This window comes from Cucumis sativus, chromosome 3 (assembly GCF_000004075.3).
Source record: "Cucumis sativus cultivar 9930 chromosome 3, Cucumber_9930_V3, whole genome shotgun sequence".
Taxonomy (NCBI): Eukaryota; Viridiplantae; Streptophyta; class Magnoliopsida; order Cucurbitales; family Cucurbitaceae; genus Cucumis; species Cucumis sativus.
The window spans coordinates 13927461-13947937 of NC_026657.2; the positions used below are offsets into that span (position 1 = coordinate 13927461).

Genomic DNA, 20477 nt, shown 5'->3' on the forward strand with positions numbered 1-20477 from the left:
CTCATTTTGGTGCTTGTGATTAGAACGTTATGGAGTGTCTAGACATGTCCCCCCTCCCCCTCTTGTTTGAATTTTCAATTTAGACATGCCCCTCCCTTCTCATTTTGGTGCTTGTGATTAGAACATTATGGACTCACATTGAGTTTAATCATATTGAATCGTATTTTGCTTACATGTTTTACTTTTTTATTCTGTTATGTTACACATTTTAGATTTGACGTAGAAATGGTAACAAGATTTTGAAGTTGACTTCGGATGAATTTGAAAAGAATTTTTGGATCGTATCTTATAATTTTGTTAGGAAAAATCATTTCATGATTCCAAGACTTGTAGAAATATTTTGTTAGACTTGTAAGAATTCCAAGAAATGAAACTTGTTGATGTAAACTACATAGTTTATAACTTTAGAACTAACTTTGTACATGCATTTTTTTTTTTTATGTAACTTCATACTTATGACTTAGGTTGACAATGCTTGAACTATTTATGAAATTATTGAAGTTTCTTGACATATATTTTTTGTGATAAAGTGATAGTTCTTAAAATTATTCTATTTGACATTTTATAATAGGTTTATATAATAAATCAGATATTATATTTTTATATTATACTTTGCTGGCGTTTTCAAAATCATCGCAAAAGCATTGAATTTTTTAAAATAAAAACATGTAGGAACTTTTAGTGGCATGCTTCAATACGTTGCAAAATTTATTTGTAATACTCCCAACTTAACCTTCAGCGACAACATTATTTGTCATTAAAACATCCGCTTTAGTGGCGAGCATAATATTACTAAAAAAACAAATAGTGACACAACATATGTTACTAAAAGTGTGTTTTTTGTGACGCGTAATTGTGCGTCGCTAAAACTTTTAGCTATGCAGATTTAGCGTCAGTCCTAGTGACGAAAGGCTTCGCGTTGCTAATATGTTTTGGCGACGTAAGTTTAGGATTTAGTGACGTTGTTAGTGCGCCACTAAAGGCAAAATTTCTTGTAGTGAGAAGAGTGTAGATCTATTACTCCAATGTCCCGTAAGAAATTTAATGTCTTCCCACAATTCAGTTTCTGTTCTGACTTAGTTGCTGAATATTGGATTGTTTCTCTCAAGCCAAATGGACCAGAGGGAAGTGGCAATCCTGTTGAACAAAATGGATCATTTTTTGTTTTTTTTGTTGATGCAGCGTATGTGTTCACAAAGATCAGCTATGCTTGTGTTGTCATGATGCCAATTCAGTAAATTTTCAATTTTTTCCAAATGAAAATGGCAGCATCGCAAGTGGTAAATATATGGTCTATATTTTTGAATGATTTTTACAAAGAACGCACCAGCTTAGATTTAAGCACCACTGTGGAAGCCTTTTCTGGAGCTTTTCTGCCGTATTGATACAACCATGGAGGAGGGACCATAGGAAGAATTTGCACTTTTTGGGCATACTTGATTTTCAGATGTTTTCTAAGATCATTGGGTCTATGTTGCATTCATCCCTGGGATCAAAAACATGTATAGCTTTTTTAATAGATGCAACACTAAAATTTCCGCTGTTGCAAAGTTGCCAGAGTGGTTTGTCAAATCCCAGATTGATGTTTGGGGGACTTAAGATAGGTTTTATTTCAGACCACTGTTGGATTTCCATGCTTCTAAGGGTCCTTCGAAGGTCCCAATCATTGGTATTTTGGTTCCAAAAGTTCTTGACACTGTCATGCTGTAAAGTTGATAAAGCATATAGTATGGGTTTATAGAGAGAAAGAGGAGATATATCTGTCCATAATCCATGCCAGAATGAGGTATTTTCTCCATTTTTTATTTTCCATTTGGTATGAGCAAAGAACCAGTCCACACCTTTGATAATCGAGTTCCATGGTGACTTGCTATTGCTATATTTACTCAATGTCGGGATCCCACTAATGCACTCTCTATCATATTTTGCAATTATAATTCTCTTCCAGAGAGGCTTCTGCTCATTGACAAACCTCCAAAACCATTTTGTAAGTAATGCAAAATTTGTATCCGCGACTCGACATATTCCCAGTCCACCTTTTTTTATAGGGGCTGTGATTTTTTACCATCTTAGGAGATGTATATTTCTGTCCCCCTGTGAAGTTTTGCCATAAAAAATTCCTCCAGTGTTGCTCAATTTTTTTGCATATGCCAACAGAAGCTTTGAAGATAGAGAGCTTGTATGTGGGGAGACTAGTAAGAGATGAGTTGATGAGAGTGATTTTTCCCCCTTTCGAGATATATGAGTACTTCCAATTGTTGAGTTTTTTGTGGATTTTTTTGGTTGTATCAGTCCAGAAATACGAAGATGATGGTTTACCTCCCAACAGCACACCAAGATAAGGAATAGGGAAGAATTGTAAATTGATACCCCAATTTATTGTGATGACATCATCTCTATCTGTATCAACATTTATCGGGATGATGTTGGATTTGTTTTTATTGATGTTTAGCCCAGTGGCTATTTCAAAGAGATGTAAAGCGTATTGAAGATTTTTTATAGATACATCATTATCTTCGACAAAAAGAAGAATGTCATCGGCAAAAAGCAGATTTGTTAAGTTGAGATCCCCATTTATAACAACTCCTTTGATTTTTCAGTATTCTCAAGATGTTTGAGTATTCTGCTAAGATAGTCCATGGCAATCACAAATAGAAAGGCGAGATTGGGTCCCCTTGTCTAATGCCTCTATTTGGATGAATTCTTCCTCTACGTTTTCCATTGATGATTACTGAATATGTGATGTTGGAAATACAAGATTTCATCCACTTTCTCCATGTAGAAGGTAAGTTTTTTTTTCAAAAGCATGAATTTCCAACTAATTTTATCAATGCCTTCTCTATGTCAAGTTTGATGATGAATCCTTTGGCCTTTTTCATTCTCCAATAGTCAGTCGCTTCATTAGCAATGAGAATGGCATTAGTGATCTGTCTACCCTTTACAAAAGGCATCTGGTTTTCTGATACAGTGTGTGGGAGGGTGGCTTTCAGTCTTTCAGCTAGGACTTTGGCAATCAGTTTGTATACAACAGTAGTAAGGCTAATCGGCCTGTAGTCGGAAGTCTTTGTGCATTTTTCCTTTTTTGCAACAAGGACAATATAAGTTTCATTGACCGCTTTATTTATGATGCCATTTGTGTGGAAATCCCTGAAAATGTTCAATATATCCACTTTTGTATACCTCCACGTCTTTTTCAGAAATTCCATGGTGAATCCGTGTGGCCCTGGGGCTTTGTTATTCTCAAAAGATTTGAGACAATTCCATATTTCTTGTTCGTTGAACTGTAGACAGATTGATGTTTTCGAAGAGTTTGTAATAGGAGACTAATCGAGGTTATCTATGGACATTGATTCTTGTTCTGTCTTTGTGTAGATGTCTTCGAAGTAGCTGATGAAAGCTTTCTGAATATCATCATTAATAGAGCAATTTACTCCATCCTCGTTTATGATATTGGAAATAATGGTCCTTCTTTGTTTGGCTGTGCAAATTCTTTGAAAGTATGTTGTATTTTCATCCCCATCAGTGTTCCACAACCTCTTGCATTTTTTTAGCCCAGATTTGATATTCTTTATGTGTAAGCTGACTGAGGTCAGCTTTTAAGGCTGTTCTACGGAGGCTATCAATCTCTGTGATGTTGTTTTCTGCTTCTAATTTATCAATGTCATCAATTTTCTACATCCATATTCTTTTTGAAATTTCATCAACATCCTTATGTTTTTTCCCCATTGTTTTATTTTGAAAGAGAGTTGTCCGAGTCTCCTCATGAAAGAATATCCAGGGTGTGCTTGTTGGCTAGTATCTTTCCACCATAGATCAATATGTTTTCTAAATTCAGGCTCTAGAAAATATGCATTTGTGAACTTGAATGGAACAGGTCCCCAACATCAAGTTTGATGTTTCCAGGAGAACGGGGAAGTGGTCTGAAGTAATTCTAGATAGGGATTTCGAAAAATAAGTGAAAAAATTTGATTCCCATTCCCAGGTGTAAAGAAATCTATCTAGCCTTGATAGAGTTGGATTAGTTCTGAGATTGGAGCAGGTGAATTTTGCATTTGTAAGAGGAGGATCAATAAGGGAGTTGAATTTTTTCATACTATGAGATGCTAGTCTATTTGTAGATGATTCACATGCTCTTCTATAAACGTTGAAATCTCCCCCCAGGATCCAATGTTGAGCTCCTGTTCTTCTTTTTCCTATTAATTGAATGTCTCAACTTCTGTTTCAGTACAGAGACAAAATTTCCATTTCAATATTTTGTTACTATAATTACCTCAATTATGGTGTATATACACTACTAGTGCCTTTTGTTATATGTCCAAATATTTATCCATCTATGTCAAGCTTACACACTATTATGACAGTTTCATAATGTTCTCGTTTCCTGTTTCTTGTTTTTTGTTTCATTTTTTTGTTTTTCTGTTCTTTTTTTAGAACAAAAAACATGAATGTGTATGATAACTGTTTCTGTTTCTTGTTTCTTAAAAAAAAAAACTGAAACAAAAAAATATATTTGATAACTGTTTCTTGTTTCTTGATTTTCTTTTATATTTATTTTTTTATTTTATTCACATTTAATTCAATTAAACATCAAATAAAAATATATGTCCTCCATTAAACATAAAAAAAAAAATTATCAAACTTAGATAGGAAGATCTTCTTGTAATCTTATGAATAACGAGATGAAGATTGGAATTTGAAGGAGAGAGCTGGCAAGAGGAAGACAAAAATCCACGAGAAGAAGAGGATCGAAATCCACGACAAAGATGAAGACAAAAAATCACGGCTAAAACACATATATGGCAAAAACCCACAAATTCGACGAGAACCCACAGCGAAAACACAATTCGTGCAAAGAGAAAGAGGAAAACCCAGATCCAGCGAAGAGAGACGTTTTGTAGAGGAAGACGATGAGAGGCGAAGAGGAAGACAGTGAAGATGATGAGATAAAGAGAAAGAATGATGAATTCTTAAAAAAGACAATGGAGATAAGATAAAGAAAAAAGAAAACCACGAGGAGAGTGGTTATTTAGGAAAGAAGATGAAAATAAGAGGAAAAAAAAGAAATCACGAGAGGAAAATGAAATAGAAAAAGAATTGAAAAAAGGTAAAGAAAATCAAAAAAAAAAATTGAGAAAAAGGAAAAGGAAACCAATTGAAAGAATTGAAAAACAGGAAGGGGAGAAACTACTTTTTTTTCCAATAATTCCTTATAAAATGAGAAACGCTTCTACATTTTTTAGAACAAAAAACAGAGAACGTTACTAAACGCCTCAATTTCTTAAAAAATAAAATCTGAAACAAAAAACATAAAACGACCTTTAGTGTCCACTATAGATAAATAGAAGCATCTAGTGGATCTTGTAAGGACACATCACAAGATTAAATTTAAAAAATGTTGGAACTAGTGGAAATCGATCTTTTGACCATTTTATATATTTGGTTATTTTATTATTATTATTATTATATATATATATATTATTTGTTTTAATTATATATTTCATTGATTGTGTTCTGATTGTCTCACTTTACAAGAATTTTTGTTTAAAACTCTTTTGATATTCAAAACAACTTATTTTTTAATTTAAACAATTTTAACATGCAATCCAAACATACAGTCAAGGAGTAGTAATAAAATTTTGAAACATATATTTATGCTTTCAAGTTTTTGAAAATAATTCTAAATGAGTACTCCAAGTTAATTTGATCCTTAATTGATTAAAAACACATTGAAATGAGAGATATCTGTATTCATTTTATATTATTTTTTAGCATCATCGTATGTGAAGAGATGTTAACTTACTCGAGTTATTGATTTTTTTTTTTTTGACAATATGTATAGTAGGAGAATCAAATCTCTAGTCTAGAGAGATCTAATACAAAATTATGTCAATTGAACTGCACCTATATTGACAACAATGGTAGGTAGATTAAGTAAAGCATGAAATTTTCTAGTTGTTTGAATATTATGTGAGGTTGAATTATATTAGTGAGATTGTTTGAAATTGTGCACAATTAAATAGATGGAAGAGTTAGTTTGACTTTAGAATTTGAAGATGGGTTCACGTTAGAAAATTCTTTTATAAAACTAAGATTATAGGTACTATTCACCCCTCTCCTTTCAAGTTTTCTCTCTACCAACCAGAGATTATTCTTATGAGAATGACCCCTTCCCAACTTTCTTGAGATTGAACACCTAACGCATACTAGATATTACAGTATTACACACACAACAACTTTATAAATAATGGAGAGAGATGATTTTGTAAAGGTGGGTATCGACAAAAGCATGGAGTGAAACAGAAATAATAAATAAAAAGGGAAGGAGGAGACTTCAATTAACTCTGTAATGAGTTTGGTTAGTTTAGAAGTTTAGGTAGAAAAAGGAAGAAATGGATGAAAAGGGAACTCATTTCTTTAATAAAAATATAAAAAGAGTTGGAAATAATTTCTTGAAGTGGAAGTGAAAAGATAATATTGGTGTAAGTGTAGGAGGAAGCAACGGTCATGAAATTGTGCAAAAGGCAATAAGAAGCGGTTGACAGCCCATCTCTTCGTTTAGGGAAAGTGTGGTAGGTGGTGTGTGTTCAACCTCTCATATCATTTATTTATTTGCATACTTTTCATATACTTTATCAACCATGGATCATTTTGATGAGTTAGTTTTTCTAATAATACATTTATAAACAAATTTTGAATCACTAATTCATACTTTTAGTTAAACTTAAATGCTTTTTATTGGTACCATTGCAATTTGATATAATTGATTAATTCCATTTCATTCGGTATACCTAATTATCAAATTACTTCCTGTGTTGCTTTTGTTTATTTTCTACAACTATAGTTGGTTGGTTTCTTTTCCTTTTTTTCTTCTACTTTTTCAACAACAGAGAAAAGCCAACAAACTACAAATACCAAATGAATTCAAACAAGAGATCAATATTACACCTATACTTCTTCGGAAGGAAACCATGAATTTTAATCCATAAGACTGGAGTGCTCAAATGGCATCCGCCAAAATTTAAAACTCATTAGGGTAATGAAGTTTCTTTTATCAAAAGACTTTACAGAGTTTTCAAATCAGTTTTAATTCAGATTAGAAAAATATTTACCTTTCTTCCAAGGTCTTAAAAATACCACACAATATAACACAAATTTCTTCATTCTTAAGAAAAATATTATTTATTTTTGTCATTACTAGCTAAAGCAAGTGTTTTGCTTATTTACTTGATAAACTAATATTTATATAGGAAAAATTGTGGTTTAGTTAGAAAAATTGCATCAAATGACATAAGCATTTAGAAGAAAAAAAACAGTTCATAACACATCATTTTTACATATTGCGAATATGACAAATATGATAAGTAATTAGTGATATAAAGAGTTATCGATTTTAAATTTGCTACTTTTACAATTTAGAAAATGTATGATACGAACTCTATTATCATAATTTCTTTTTTACTATTTTTGCACGTGTTTCTTTGTATTATATAACTTATATAAGAAAATAATGAATAAATACTAATTTAAGAAAATGCTTCAGATTTCAATAAAGAAAAAATTAATTCAACAAAAAAAAATCATAAAAAAGAACTAAATTTACATAATCTCAATTCGCTCTCTTTTTCTTCCAATAGAAAGTGTAGACTAGAGCTTGTGAGTTTGTTAATCTTCAAGGAAGACTTTTCTCTTTTTCATAGAGTTGTGGCAACTTTACATCTACATTTTAGCTTCTTTAATTTTTGTTACAACTTTTAAGCTTATACATAATTTTTTTGATCTATTTTCTTCCATCTACTTTTATTTAAATTTGACTCTACATATTTACAAAACTCTCCCTAGCTTAACTTTAAGTCTAGTAGCCATGTGACATAATTTGATTGGACGACTAACACTATCCGATTGATGAATGATTACATAAATGCTATGATTTGTTATCTAACAATTTTTATGTTTAAAAATTTAATTTGATAACCCATGTAAATTTTCAGTCCTGTCTCAAATTTAGCTCTCATTAATTATGATACGATAATTTATAGTTAGACAAAATATATATAGCTTGTATGTATAAAATTTAAAGACTAAAATAAATTTTTTTGTTAGAGACAAAATTTTGACTTTGGGTTAAAGCCTTTATTATGAAATAGGTCCAAAGAAAAATTCTAAAAGCAGAATTTGAATAATATGAAGTAATTAATAATTATATTATATAACTACTAGGTTTGGTAACCAACCTCTCAAAATATAATATATTAATATGTGAAAATTGAAAAATATATGGTTGAAGTACCAAAGTCATTGATACTATTTTTAATCATTATAAGACATAATTTGGTCTATAGAAGCCAAATAACAAATTTGGGTTCTTCTCATATATTTCTAACTTTCATTTTTAAAATTTGTGAAATTTTGATATACTCCATAAATTTAAATTTTTATAAGACCTATTAAATTTTTTTAAAAAAATTAATTTGAGAAATCATAGCATTTTCCTTTTCAAATATGCAACCAATTGATAGATCTAAGATAAAATAAATAAATAACATTAATGATTTTTTTAAAATTGAATTGCAAGTCTAACCAGAGATCAAATAGTTAATTTTGCGCATTGAATATATTTAATTTTGACCTCACTTATTTTTCATTAAATTAGTGACTTTTCTTTTTATTAAAAACGTTTGTTAATTAAAAGGTAAACCAACCAAATTGAATAGAGCTTAACATTTTTTAAATTTAATTTGTTTAGCTTAAGAGTTGTTGTTACGGGTAGAAGGAGTATTGGCAGTATGTGTGGAGATATCAGCAAACGTACTTTTACCTTTCTCCTCTCCCCTTCCAAAACATGGGTACCCCTTGGGGCTCGAACTCATAGACAAAAGTATGGGTACTTAAAGTGACTTCGACGTCGAGCAATGTGGAAATGCCATTTTGAAATAAAATATTGATATAAATTTTGGTTTCTAAAATTTTTCATTCAACAATCCCTCCTTTGAAATTTTTTTACTAACACAATCCCCCACTTGAAATTTTTTAAAACATTACCATGATTTAGAATATTGTAAAGTAACTCATGATTTTGAACTTTATTTTTAATAAGATTGCACACACAACATTATTCGAGTGAAATTCTAAAATGTCCATGCTTTAAGGCCTTGCACATATATCTCAATTTAGTGGACGCTCTAGAGAATTTGTCTAGAATTCCATAGAAAGCAACCCTCACTTCCACGTACACAAAGGTGAATCTATCCAGAGTAATTCTATAGCTAAGTACGACCTACTTGATATCAAATATATAGTTCATTAAGAATTAAGTTCAATTTTTTCCTACGCTTTAGGATGTCACGCTAATCAATCAATCATAAGAATGAAACTCCTAGGTATTTTAGCAAGATTCTCTTCATGTTATGACTTGTGATAAGTTATCCATTGAACTTGTTTCTCGGGATCTCTAATCTTTCAAGTTGGGTTGACCTCACAAGTAATTCAGTTTTCTATAGGCTTGAATCCCATTCTTTTTTAGGTTTTAAAAACATTCTCTCTAGCTAGTCCTTTCGTCAAAGAATCAACCAAGTTATCATCACACCATACATGATTCATTATCACTACACCAATAGTGATATATTTTTCAATGGTACTGTGTTTACGACGTATATGTCGTCTCTTGTCATTGTAATAACCTTTATGAACTTTTGCAATAACTGTAGTACTATCGCAATGGATCAGTATGGCTGGTACCAGTCTTTTCGATGTGGGAGTCTCTAATAGAAAACTTTGAAAGCTAACTTCCTTCTTCACTAGCAGTAGCTAGTGCTATCATTTTTTACTCCATCGTTGACTGGACTGAAATGGTCTGTTTCTTGGATTTCCAAGCAAAACCTCCTCCTGCTACATTAAAAATATAGTCACTTGTAGCCTTTAAGTCATCTAGAGGGAGTTTCATTCGACATTGATGTAACCTTCAAGTACAACAAGAAACTTTTGATAATGTAATTCTATATTTTGGATTTGCTTAAGACATCTCATTACTCTTTCTACAGCATTCCAGTGTTCTAGGCTAGGATGCTAGGAAACCTACATAGTAACCCTACAACATAAGTTATGTCTGGTTCAATGCACTTAACAACATATCTTAGACCTTCTATAATTCTTGTATGCTCGAATTGATTAATATTGTCATCAGTGTTTTTGAACAACTTAACTCTAAAATCATAGGGTGTACAAGCTGGTTTGCTTTCAAAGTAGTTTTATCTCTTTGGGGTTTTCTCTATGTAATTATAACTGGATTGATCTAGAGAAATTCCCTTTTCAGTTCTAGTAATTTTGATACCTAGGATTACATTAGCTTCTCATAATTCTTTCATGTCAAAGTTTGAACTCGACATTAATTTTACGTCATTTATGACGTGCAAGTTTGATCTAAAGATTAACATGTCATCTACATATAAACATATGATAATGCATAAGTCATTCTTAGTCTTATAGTAGATGCATTTATCACTTTCATTTACTTTGAATCCTTTAGACACGATTAGATTATCAAATTTTTCGTGTCATTTCTTAGGAGCTTGTTTTAGGCCATAGAGAGATTTATCTAATTTACAAACTTTAGATTCTTGACCATAAACTATGAAACCTTCAGGTTGTTCCATATAGATCTCTTCTTTTAAATCATTCTTTAGGAATATAGTCTTAACATTCATCTGATGTATTAAGAGATTGTTCAGGACAGCTATAGAAATCAACACTCTAATGGAGATGATTCTAGTAACTAGGGAGAAGGTGTCAAAAACATGTATTTTTTCCTCTGTTTAAAACATTTTGCTACTATTGTAGTCTTATACTTATCTATCGAACTATCAGGTTTGAGTTTCTCCCTCAAAACCCATTTACAGCCTAATGCTTTGCAGCTAGGGGGTAAGTCAACTAGGTGTCAAATCCTATTTGATTCAAGAGAGTCAATTTGATCATTGATAGTTTCTTGCCATAAGTTGGCATCTACTGAGAATAAGACTTTTGTTAGATCTTAGGATCTTCTTCTACGTTGTACATTTCAAATTATTTTCCAAAGTCTTTTATAATTCTTGCTCTCTTGATTCTTCTAGGTTCAGGATCTACTTCCTTATCTTGGGTTTGGATCCTAACTAAAGGTAAGCTACTAGAACTTGAGCTCCTAGTAGTTTGACTATTTAGGCCCCCACTATTTCTAGATTTAAAAGAAAATCTATCTTCGAAAAAAATTAAATCATTTGATTCTATGATTACCTCATTTTCTAAGTCATAGAACCTATAAACTTTACTATTTTTAGCGTATCCTATAAAGGCACACTCATAAGCTCTACTGGTTAGTTTTCTTCTTTTAGGATCAGATATTCTAACATAGACTAGACAACCTCAAGTTCAAAGATAAGACAAATTTGATGTTTTATTCTTATGGACTTCGTAAGGTGAGGTTGTTTTATTTGATTTAGTAATCCTATTAAGAACACAATTAAATATTTTCATTATTCCAACTCACCAAGATGGTGTTGATCCCGAATAAAGCAAGATAGAAACTGCTAATTCAATTAGGGTTCTATTCTTCCTTTCAACTTTTCCATTCATTTCAAGAGAATAATGTGCAATTTTTTCTATGTTTTAATTATTCATTTTGAGTTATAAAACTCATTAAAAACAACTGAATCATATTTAGTTCCTTTATTACTGTGAAGTCTCTTGATTCTTTTATTAAATTGATTCTCTACTTTAGTTACAAACACTTTAAACAGGTCAAAGGTATCACTTTTATTTTCAAGCAGATAAATAAAAGTAAAATTAGAACAACCATCTATAAAGGTTATAAAATACCTTTTACTATTCCTAGTTAACATGTCATCAAATTCACATAAATCATAATGGATAATTCTAGAGGCTTAGTTACCCTAATTCAAATTTATATGAAGTTTTAGTTATCTTATCTTGACTAAAACATGTGCATTTTTCAAGTTCATGCAAAGATAACTTAAGAATCAGGTTTAATCTACTCATGTTGCTAATTAACTTTTTATTAATATGAAAAAACCTAGCATGCCAAATATTAAAGGAAGACAACATATAAGCAGAAGAAATTTTCTTATTCATTTCCAAGTTTAATTTAAACATGTCATCAATTGCATATCCCTTTCCCACAAATACATTACTTTTAGTTAAAGTAAAGATATTTAATCCTATCATCTGAGTGAAGCTCGCTTTGTTGAAAAGATAACTCAATATCAGCTTCTTCCAAATTTAAGTAGTGTGTAGAACTTCCTTCAGAATAGGTGTCTTGTCATATGTGAACTTCAGTTCTACTTCTCCAATGCCAGCCTTTTTGGTTGTGTGGTGATCCCTCGTAAGGATATTCTAATTATCCTTAGTTCCATTATATTTTTTTAAATAAACTAAGGTCATGACAGATATGGCGTGATGCACCAGTGTCTAGCCATCAACCTTCAGACCTCTCGATCACATTTATTTTGTCTGTGACCATAGCTACTAAGCCCTCTTCTATCAAGTTCATCTATGCAACAAGTCAATTCGTGTTTCTACAATTTCTAGCCAAATGTCCAGATTTATTACAATTATAACACACAATCTGTACCGTACTTCTAGACTGAGGTTTCTAAGAGTTCTTTTCTAGTTGTTGGGACCTTTATTCTGTACCTTCATCTTGTTTCCTTTCGGTTTCAGGTCCGGTTTCAGAACAGTAATGGACTTCTTCCTGGGAACAACGTTCACCTCCTTCTTTTGATCATGCTTTTGGGCCTCCACCTCAATCCTCAGTTGAGTGCTCAAACTCTCCAAGGAAAACTCCTTCGTCTTGTGTCTTAAGGTATTCTTAAAATCCTTCCACGGTGAAGGTAACTTGTCAATAATAATAGCAACTTGGAATTGTTCATTGACTAGCATACCTTCATTGATTATTCATGTGCAATATTTTGTATAGCTCATCAGTTATTTGATATCCTAGATATTGACTCACCGCATACTTCTTGAAATTGGCTTCCTCGGTGTCATACTTCTTTTGTAATGTCCCACATCTCTTTCGCAGAAGACATGGTACTGTAATAATCATACAACTCATAAGTAAGTTCGTTCAAAATTAAGTTCTTATATATAAGTTTGTCTCTGTCCATGTGGCAAGATGTTTTATATGCTCCTCCATTGGATTAGATTCTGGTTCTTTAGAATCTTCAGTGGTACATGTGGTAGCAACTTTCTTCAAAGTTAAAAAGAACAACATCTTCTGCTTCCAATGCTTAAAGTATGCTCCTTCAAAGTGAAATGGGCGGTTGAGATCTAAAGACATCATATCGTTCTGAAATGAACTGGCCATCGTAACAAAATTTGATTGTCTTAAAATTGTTGTTACGCCTAAAAGGAGTATCGCTTAAACAAAATGCCTAGACAAAACATGTGATCAATTTGCCTTGTATCTCGCCTAATGGAGACCGCCTGGTCAAAACGTCTGGTCAAATTGCCTACTGTAAAATAAAAATTAGTAAAGAAAAGAAGGTTGAATCGCTAATCTTGCTTTCTTTAAGATGTTTCACGATTATGTTCTATTGTGCAAACAGTTTCGTATAGTCCTGTCGTTTCCAGGAGAAAACAGTCATGTTTCATCAATCAGAACTATATTGAATACTGATCGAAATACCAACACTCAAAGACACTTTTTTGTTCGGTATACGAAAATAAATACAAAGAAAATAATTTTAGCCGAGATAGGGTAGTAGAGAGAGAGACACTAGAGAATGTTTTTGTTGTGTTAAATAAGAAGAGAAATGAAGCAGCCTATATGTAGTGAATGAGGAGAAGGGCTCCAACGATCACAAAGTTAATGAGAAACCTCGGTTACGGTACATAATAAACACAACGGTTCAAACATTACGACAGTCAAATTGTAACAGCTCAACGGTAATTGAAACAGTTATGGTTTATAATAAACTTGGTCGGTTACGGTTCATAATAAACACAATGGTTGGAAACGTTTTTAATATAAATACGGTTTTGAAAATTCAAAATAAAGTTTTAGCAAAAATATATATAATTATTATTCTATTCCTTGTCACGTCCAATGGCTACATATACGTGTGGAGAACGGAGATATCAACAAACTTACTTTTGTCTATCTCCTATTTCCTTTCAAAACATGGGTACCCCTTAGAGTCCAAACCCATAGATGAAAGTATGGATACTGAACTTCCAAATTATTATCGTAGCAGGGGTGAGAATGTCATTTTGAAGTAAAATATTAATATAAATTTTTCTTTCTAAAATTTTTCATTAATCTATATTTTTTTCTATATTAACAATATTTAAAAAATAAATATTAAGCAATATATAAAAACACATGGGTGGTTCTAAAGAAAAAAAAAACATGAAGGGTGGGTGAACAAAAATGTGAAAAAGTTTGATTCTACATGTTAATGAACGTAGCTTGGAATTGCGTAAAACTTAATGATACGGTGAATTTGCTAAACTGTATGGATAGCGTTAAAATAGGAAAATTGGAAGAAATAGAAAATGTGACAGAGTCGGTGAGCATAGTTTTTTCTTAAAAAAAGAAAACATCATCATTACTCCAAAAATGATAATAATAATAATTTATTACTATTTTCCACCTACTAAAATTCCATACATTACCAAATCAAATTCTCTTTAATTCTATGCCTTTTTAATAAAACGTACTCATTTGCTAATTATATTAATTCTCTTTAATTAATAAACTCTATGATTTTAAATTTTGTGTAGAAAAGTTTTATTAATTGAGTTATAAATAGAATTGATTGAGGATTTATGGGGATGGGAGAAGAAAGAGAGAGATTCAATACATCTTAATACTTGCAAATTTACTCACTTTTAGGGAAGAAGTTAGGTTAAGGATGGGTGGGTTAAAGAAGTGCGTCGTCCATTACATCAGATGACATATGAAATACCCACTCCCTCAAAAATATTAATCATTCTTTTTAGAAAACATTAGATGTGGAATGACACGATTCACCGTTGGATTTTAACATCTTAAACTCTCCTATCAATCAATCAATCAAACAAAGAAAATCTATCCTTTCCAAATATAAACATTACAATTAAACTCTACAATAATAATAATAAATTATCTTTTTAGGAAGAATTCAAAATTCAGAAATTTAGGCCAAATTTAATGTGCTCTTTACCAAAAAATTCTTTTCTTATATTTTGAAAAATACTTTTAATTTGTAATAAATCAAATAAACTTTTACCTAAAAATATACTCTTCAACCAAATTTAAAACACATTTTTATTTTTATTCTCAAGATTTTTTATCAAAGTTGTTGCATTTATTTTTCTTCTCAATCATTCAAACAAATCACATCAAGATTGAATTTAAAACTCAAATAAAGAAAATTAACACTAGTTAAATGATATTATTCTTTTAAAAAAAAGAATCATATTTTGATCCTTAAACTCTATCTTTTCTTCTCTTTTGGTGGATGAACTTTTAAAAGTATCTGTTTTTATTTTCAAACTTTTGAAAAATAATTACTTTGGTTCATGTAGTTTGATTTCCGTTGACAAAATGACAAAGTGATTTTCTATATTTTGATTATTAGGCTCTAGATTAATCATATTAACTAAATTGATAAATAACAATAAATCTTGCTAATTTATTCTATAATATTTGGGCCATTAGCAAAAATAGTTATTATAATATATTCATGTCGTTCCATTTTTTAAATTGTAAAAGTAGCAAATTTAAAAGCTGATAATTCTCTGATAGCCGTATGATATTTTATTACTTGTCATATTAGCAATATGTAAAAAAAAAGAGGTACTATGAACAACTTTTTTCTAATTTTTTTTGTTAGTTGATGTAATTTTTTTAAATATTTTATGTCAACATACAAATATAATTAACACTTGAATTAAATAAACTCAAAATTAAAATTACTTTTGTTCTTTTTCTCCAAAACTTAAATCTCGCACATCTCACCTTTCATCTTTTATTTATTTTTCAAATTGAAATTTTTAAGCAGATCATAAGATCGATAATGTGTATAATAAAAAAATAAAATAGAACATATTGGTGTTAACTTTATGAAATTGTAAACAAATATTCTCTCCATAAATCATAAAAGTTCAAAAAAGAATAAATAAATAATTTGGAGTAAAGAAAAAAAATATCTTAACAAATCACAAAATATCTGAACAGACTTTAAAACGAGAATAAACCAACATCTAAAATATACTTTTCGTTTTTTAAGTTATTCAATAAAACATTAATTTATCATCTAATTTTAACACTATTATGTTATTGAGATATTAGTGATCAAAATATAGAATTTTGTAAAAAAGATTTAGGAAGTAAAAAATATTTTTAAAAGTTAAAAAAGCAAAAGGGAGAAAATAGAGATATTAGGGACAAAAGTAATGATTTAAAATTAAGAAAGGAAAATGCGATGCAGGTTAGCAGAACCACAGGAACTTCACCAACCCCAAAGTCTCAATCATTTTCCACTGCTCAGATGTCTTCTTCCTTCTTTTCTCCTTCTTCCGCTTTCCTTTTTCCTCACTCTCTATTTATTCATTTTTCTCCTTCCATTTTCTACCATAACTCAATCTTCTTCTTCTTCTTATTCTTCTTCAACAACAACAGCAACAACAATGGGCAGCATTGAATCAGAAAGAACTGTTACAGGTTTCGCCGCCAAAGACCCATCTGGAATTCTCTCTCCTTATACTTACACTCTCAGGTCTTCTTCCTTTTTCCTCTCTCCCTCTTCTCCTTCTTCATCCCTCTCACTCCTCTCCCTTTCTTTCTTTTTTGTTTTTCTTTTGCAGAAACACCGGTCCCCAAGATGTTTTCATCAAAGTCATTTGCTGTGGAATCTGCCACTCTGATCTTCACCAAGTCAAGAACGAGCTCGGCATGTCCAATTACCCCATGGTTCCTGGGTAATTAGCTAATTGGGGGGACTTTTATTTTTCTGAGTTTCTCTGTTTTTCGGTGTTTTGGGTTTAATTTCTTTTGTCTGAACAGACACGAAGTTGTCGGAGAAGTGGTGGAGCTTGGATCGGAAGTGGATCGTTTCAGAATTGGGGAATTGGTTGGAGTTGGGTGTATTCTTGGATCTTGTTCCACTTGTAGTCCTTGTAACACCGATAAGGAGCAGTACTGTCATAAGAGAATCTGGACTTATAATGATGTGTATCACGACGGCCGTCCCACCCAAGGCGGTTTCTCCTCCGCCATGGTCGTCCACCAAAAGTAAATTCTCCCCATTTGAAATCCTCTTTTTTACATCACTCTTGAACCTTTTTATTTTACTAATTTAGAAATACGTTTGTTCGATGGGTGTTTATTTTAAAGGTTTGTTGTAAGAATCCCAGAAGGGATGTCGCCGGAGCAGGCGGCGCCGCTGCTGTGCGCGGGAGTGACGGTGTACAGCCCATTGAGTCACTTTGGACTGAAACAGAGTGGGCTAAGAGGCGGAATTTTGGGATTGGGCGGCGTTGGACATATGGGTGTGAAAGTGGCAAAGGCTTTGGGCCATCACGTGACGGTGATAAGCTCGTCGGAGAAGAAAAGAGAGGAGGCTCTGGAACATCTCGGTGCCGACGATTACTTGGTCAGCTCCGACAAGGCTCAAATGGACAGAGCCATTGACTCACTCGATTACATTATCGATACCGTCCCTGTTTTTCATCCACTGGAGCCATATCTGTCACTGCTAAAACTCGACGGCAAATTGATCTTGATGGGTGTCATTAATACTCCATTACAATTTGTTTCCCCTCTCCTTATGATCGGTAAAATTCACGCTCTGAATTGAATCGAAGTAATAGTATGTTTATTGCTCTGTGTTTTTACTATGTTCGTTGATGGGATGAACAGGGAGGAAGACGATTACAGGGAGCTTCATCGGAAGTATGCAAGAGACGCAAGAAGTATTGGATTTCTTTAAAGAGAAGGAACTGACGTCCATGATTGAAGTGGTAAAGGTTGATTACATAAACAAGGCTTTGGAGAGGTTGGAGAAGAACGATGTTAGATACAGGTTCGTGGTCGACGTTGCCGGAAGTAAGATGCCTGAGTGAAAGTGAAGGTGATCGGCACCGGAGAATGTGGAGGGAAAAGAGAGGGGGAGTTTATATTGTCTTTTGGGTGGTTGATAAAACCAATTATAAATGCTCTTGTACTATGAAACTTGAATGAACATGTTCGTTTTGTTTGGTTTTACATTGTTAAGAGCTCCAAGATTTTGTGGTTCGTGATGTTGAAAAAAGAAAGAAAAGATTACTGTTTATTCCAGACTAACTCTACACCACAACTAATTTCCATGGATAACTTGATCTCTTACAAATTACAAAATCTAAATTCATCTTTTGTTGAGTAGTAACAAAGCAGGAGAAAGTGGTCTAATTTTCCGTATTTAGCTTTAAAGATCAAATAATATAAAGTTGATGATTGCATCCAATTTGAGTTTCTGCTGCTAAAATGAATGATTGTATCCATTCCTCGGCTCTAAAAGATAAGTTAAAGCATTATATTATAAATTCAATTATTGGGTCCACTTCTTCCACCATTCAAATATTTCTAAACTAAATTTATTATTAGATTGATTTTCCACAAGAATAATATTACCTAAATTACCTCTCTCTCTTTTTCTTTTTTTTCTCTTTTACTATTTAGATCTCTTTTTCTTGAAGTCCACAAGAAGGCATTCAACACTCACAAACATTTCACAATATTATAATATAATAAAATCTCAAAATCGAATTAAACCACAAAAATGTTTTGAAAAATTCATATAAATTTCCTAAGTCATACTTCGACTCTCGAGATGATTTTTAAAAGTTCATAAGTTTTAATTTTGACTAGAAAAGAGCCCATAGGAACTAGTTCCTAAAAAGCCTAAGTGGTACTTTTAACTCTCTAAGCAATCAAGAAGTGTGTAATTGTCATTAACTATGAAAAGCACATAGCTTCTTACAAAAGGTCTATAAGATATAAACTCTCAAAATCACCTAAAACCATCGCTATGACCTTAAAACCATTTAAAGTAAAAGCATGTTTGTGGTGAGGCAAATCCCAAATTTGTTATGTGAATGAAATTTTTGTCGTCCTAAAAGTCAACTTAAAAGTAAACAACACACAATCATTGAACCTCACATACTAAAAGCAACAAACAAAGAGTAAAATTTAATTGACAAAAATAAATACGCACCTTTAATTCAAGTTACAATATTAAACATATAATGTACAACATCCCCGAAATCATGGAACTTACAACTTCGAAGGGTTTTATATATATATATATACAACAATGCTACATTTGAGTAAAATTAGAGAACTAAGTATAAAATTCACAAGAGTTAATATTTTATAAATAAGACTATAATAGTACCATCTTTAAAATCAAGAGTTGAACTATAAAATAAGATTTAGATTAATAAAATTGTGATAGTAAATAAAATAATATCAAGAATTATATTAAGATTCTTCCAAGAAACATATTAATTAAAATCTTTAATATATAAAATTCAAAAAGCAGAGTAGAAGGTGTGACATCAACATGCTTCTAGCACCATTAAATATTTGGTTAGTAAAATTAATGGATATATTAGTGTTTTATGAAAAAAGCATTCAAATTTTAAAAATTTTCAAATACCGTAAAGGTTCAACTTTCGTTAATTTTACATAAACGTCCCAAACAAATATGTGAAGCATTGGAAAAATATGTGAAGTAATTATATTAATCAAACAAATTCACTTAATTGGTCATACCGACGTTCCTAATCAAGTTTGTTATTATGAATTAACAAGAAATAAACCCTCAAAGAAAAAAAGAAAAGCCAAATCTTTTTATGATATTTTTCGGTAATATGATGATCATTAATTATAAAAAAAAAAAACGAATAATCTCTCCTCCTTCCCCTTCTCTCCATTTTCTGAATTTCCACATTTTTCATTCCAAAATCAAATTCCTCTCTCCTTCCAATCTTTAAATAACCTCATACATGCAGCTTTACCACCTCTCTCTTAGATTGCCCATACATCCTTTCATAGAGAAAAGAAAAAGACCTAGTAAATTACATATTTGAACTTCCTTTTTTATTGAAGAAGTCGTGTACCAAGTACACGACTTCTTCCACGTGGTAAAAATTGATTGACGTGGATTTAAAGAAGTCGTGTACTAGATACATGACTTCTTTTCATTTTAAAATTCACCCTACTTTTGTTATTTTTTCATTTACTATCCTATTTTTTACACTAATTTCAAAAAACACTATATTTTTTAAAATACTCATTCTAACTTACTTAATTATTAATACATATATATTTGTATTTATTAATGGAATATTTATCACTTTGCAATAATATAAATATGTATAAATTATTATTTTATATGGTAATAATATTTTTAATTATCCTACAAAATGATTATTTTCAATTTCATGCCTAAACCAAAAGTTTTTTT

The 20477-nt window shown here is 31.3% G+C and overlaps 1 protein-coding gene across 1 annotated transcript; it reads left to right on the top strand.

Moving 5' to 3' along the window:
* Positions 1-16505: 16505 nt before the first annotated feature.
* Positions 16506-18307, top strand: LOC101222395 (cinnamyl alcohol dehydrogenase 1). Its single transcript, XM_004140668.3, has 5 exons — positions 16506-16748; positions 16837-16950; positions 17036-17263; positions 17366-17805; positions 17891-18307. The coding sequence occupies exons 1-5, from the start codon at positions 16660-16662 to the stop codon at positions 18091-18093; spliced, it is 1074 nt and encodes a 357-aa protein (XP_004140716.1). The 5' UTR covers positions 16506-16659; the 3' UTR covers positions 18094-18307.
* Positions 18308-20477: the final 2170 nt, after the last annotated feature.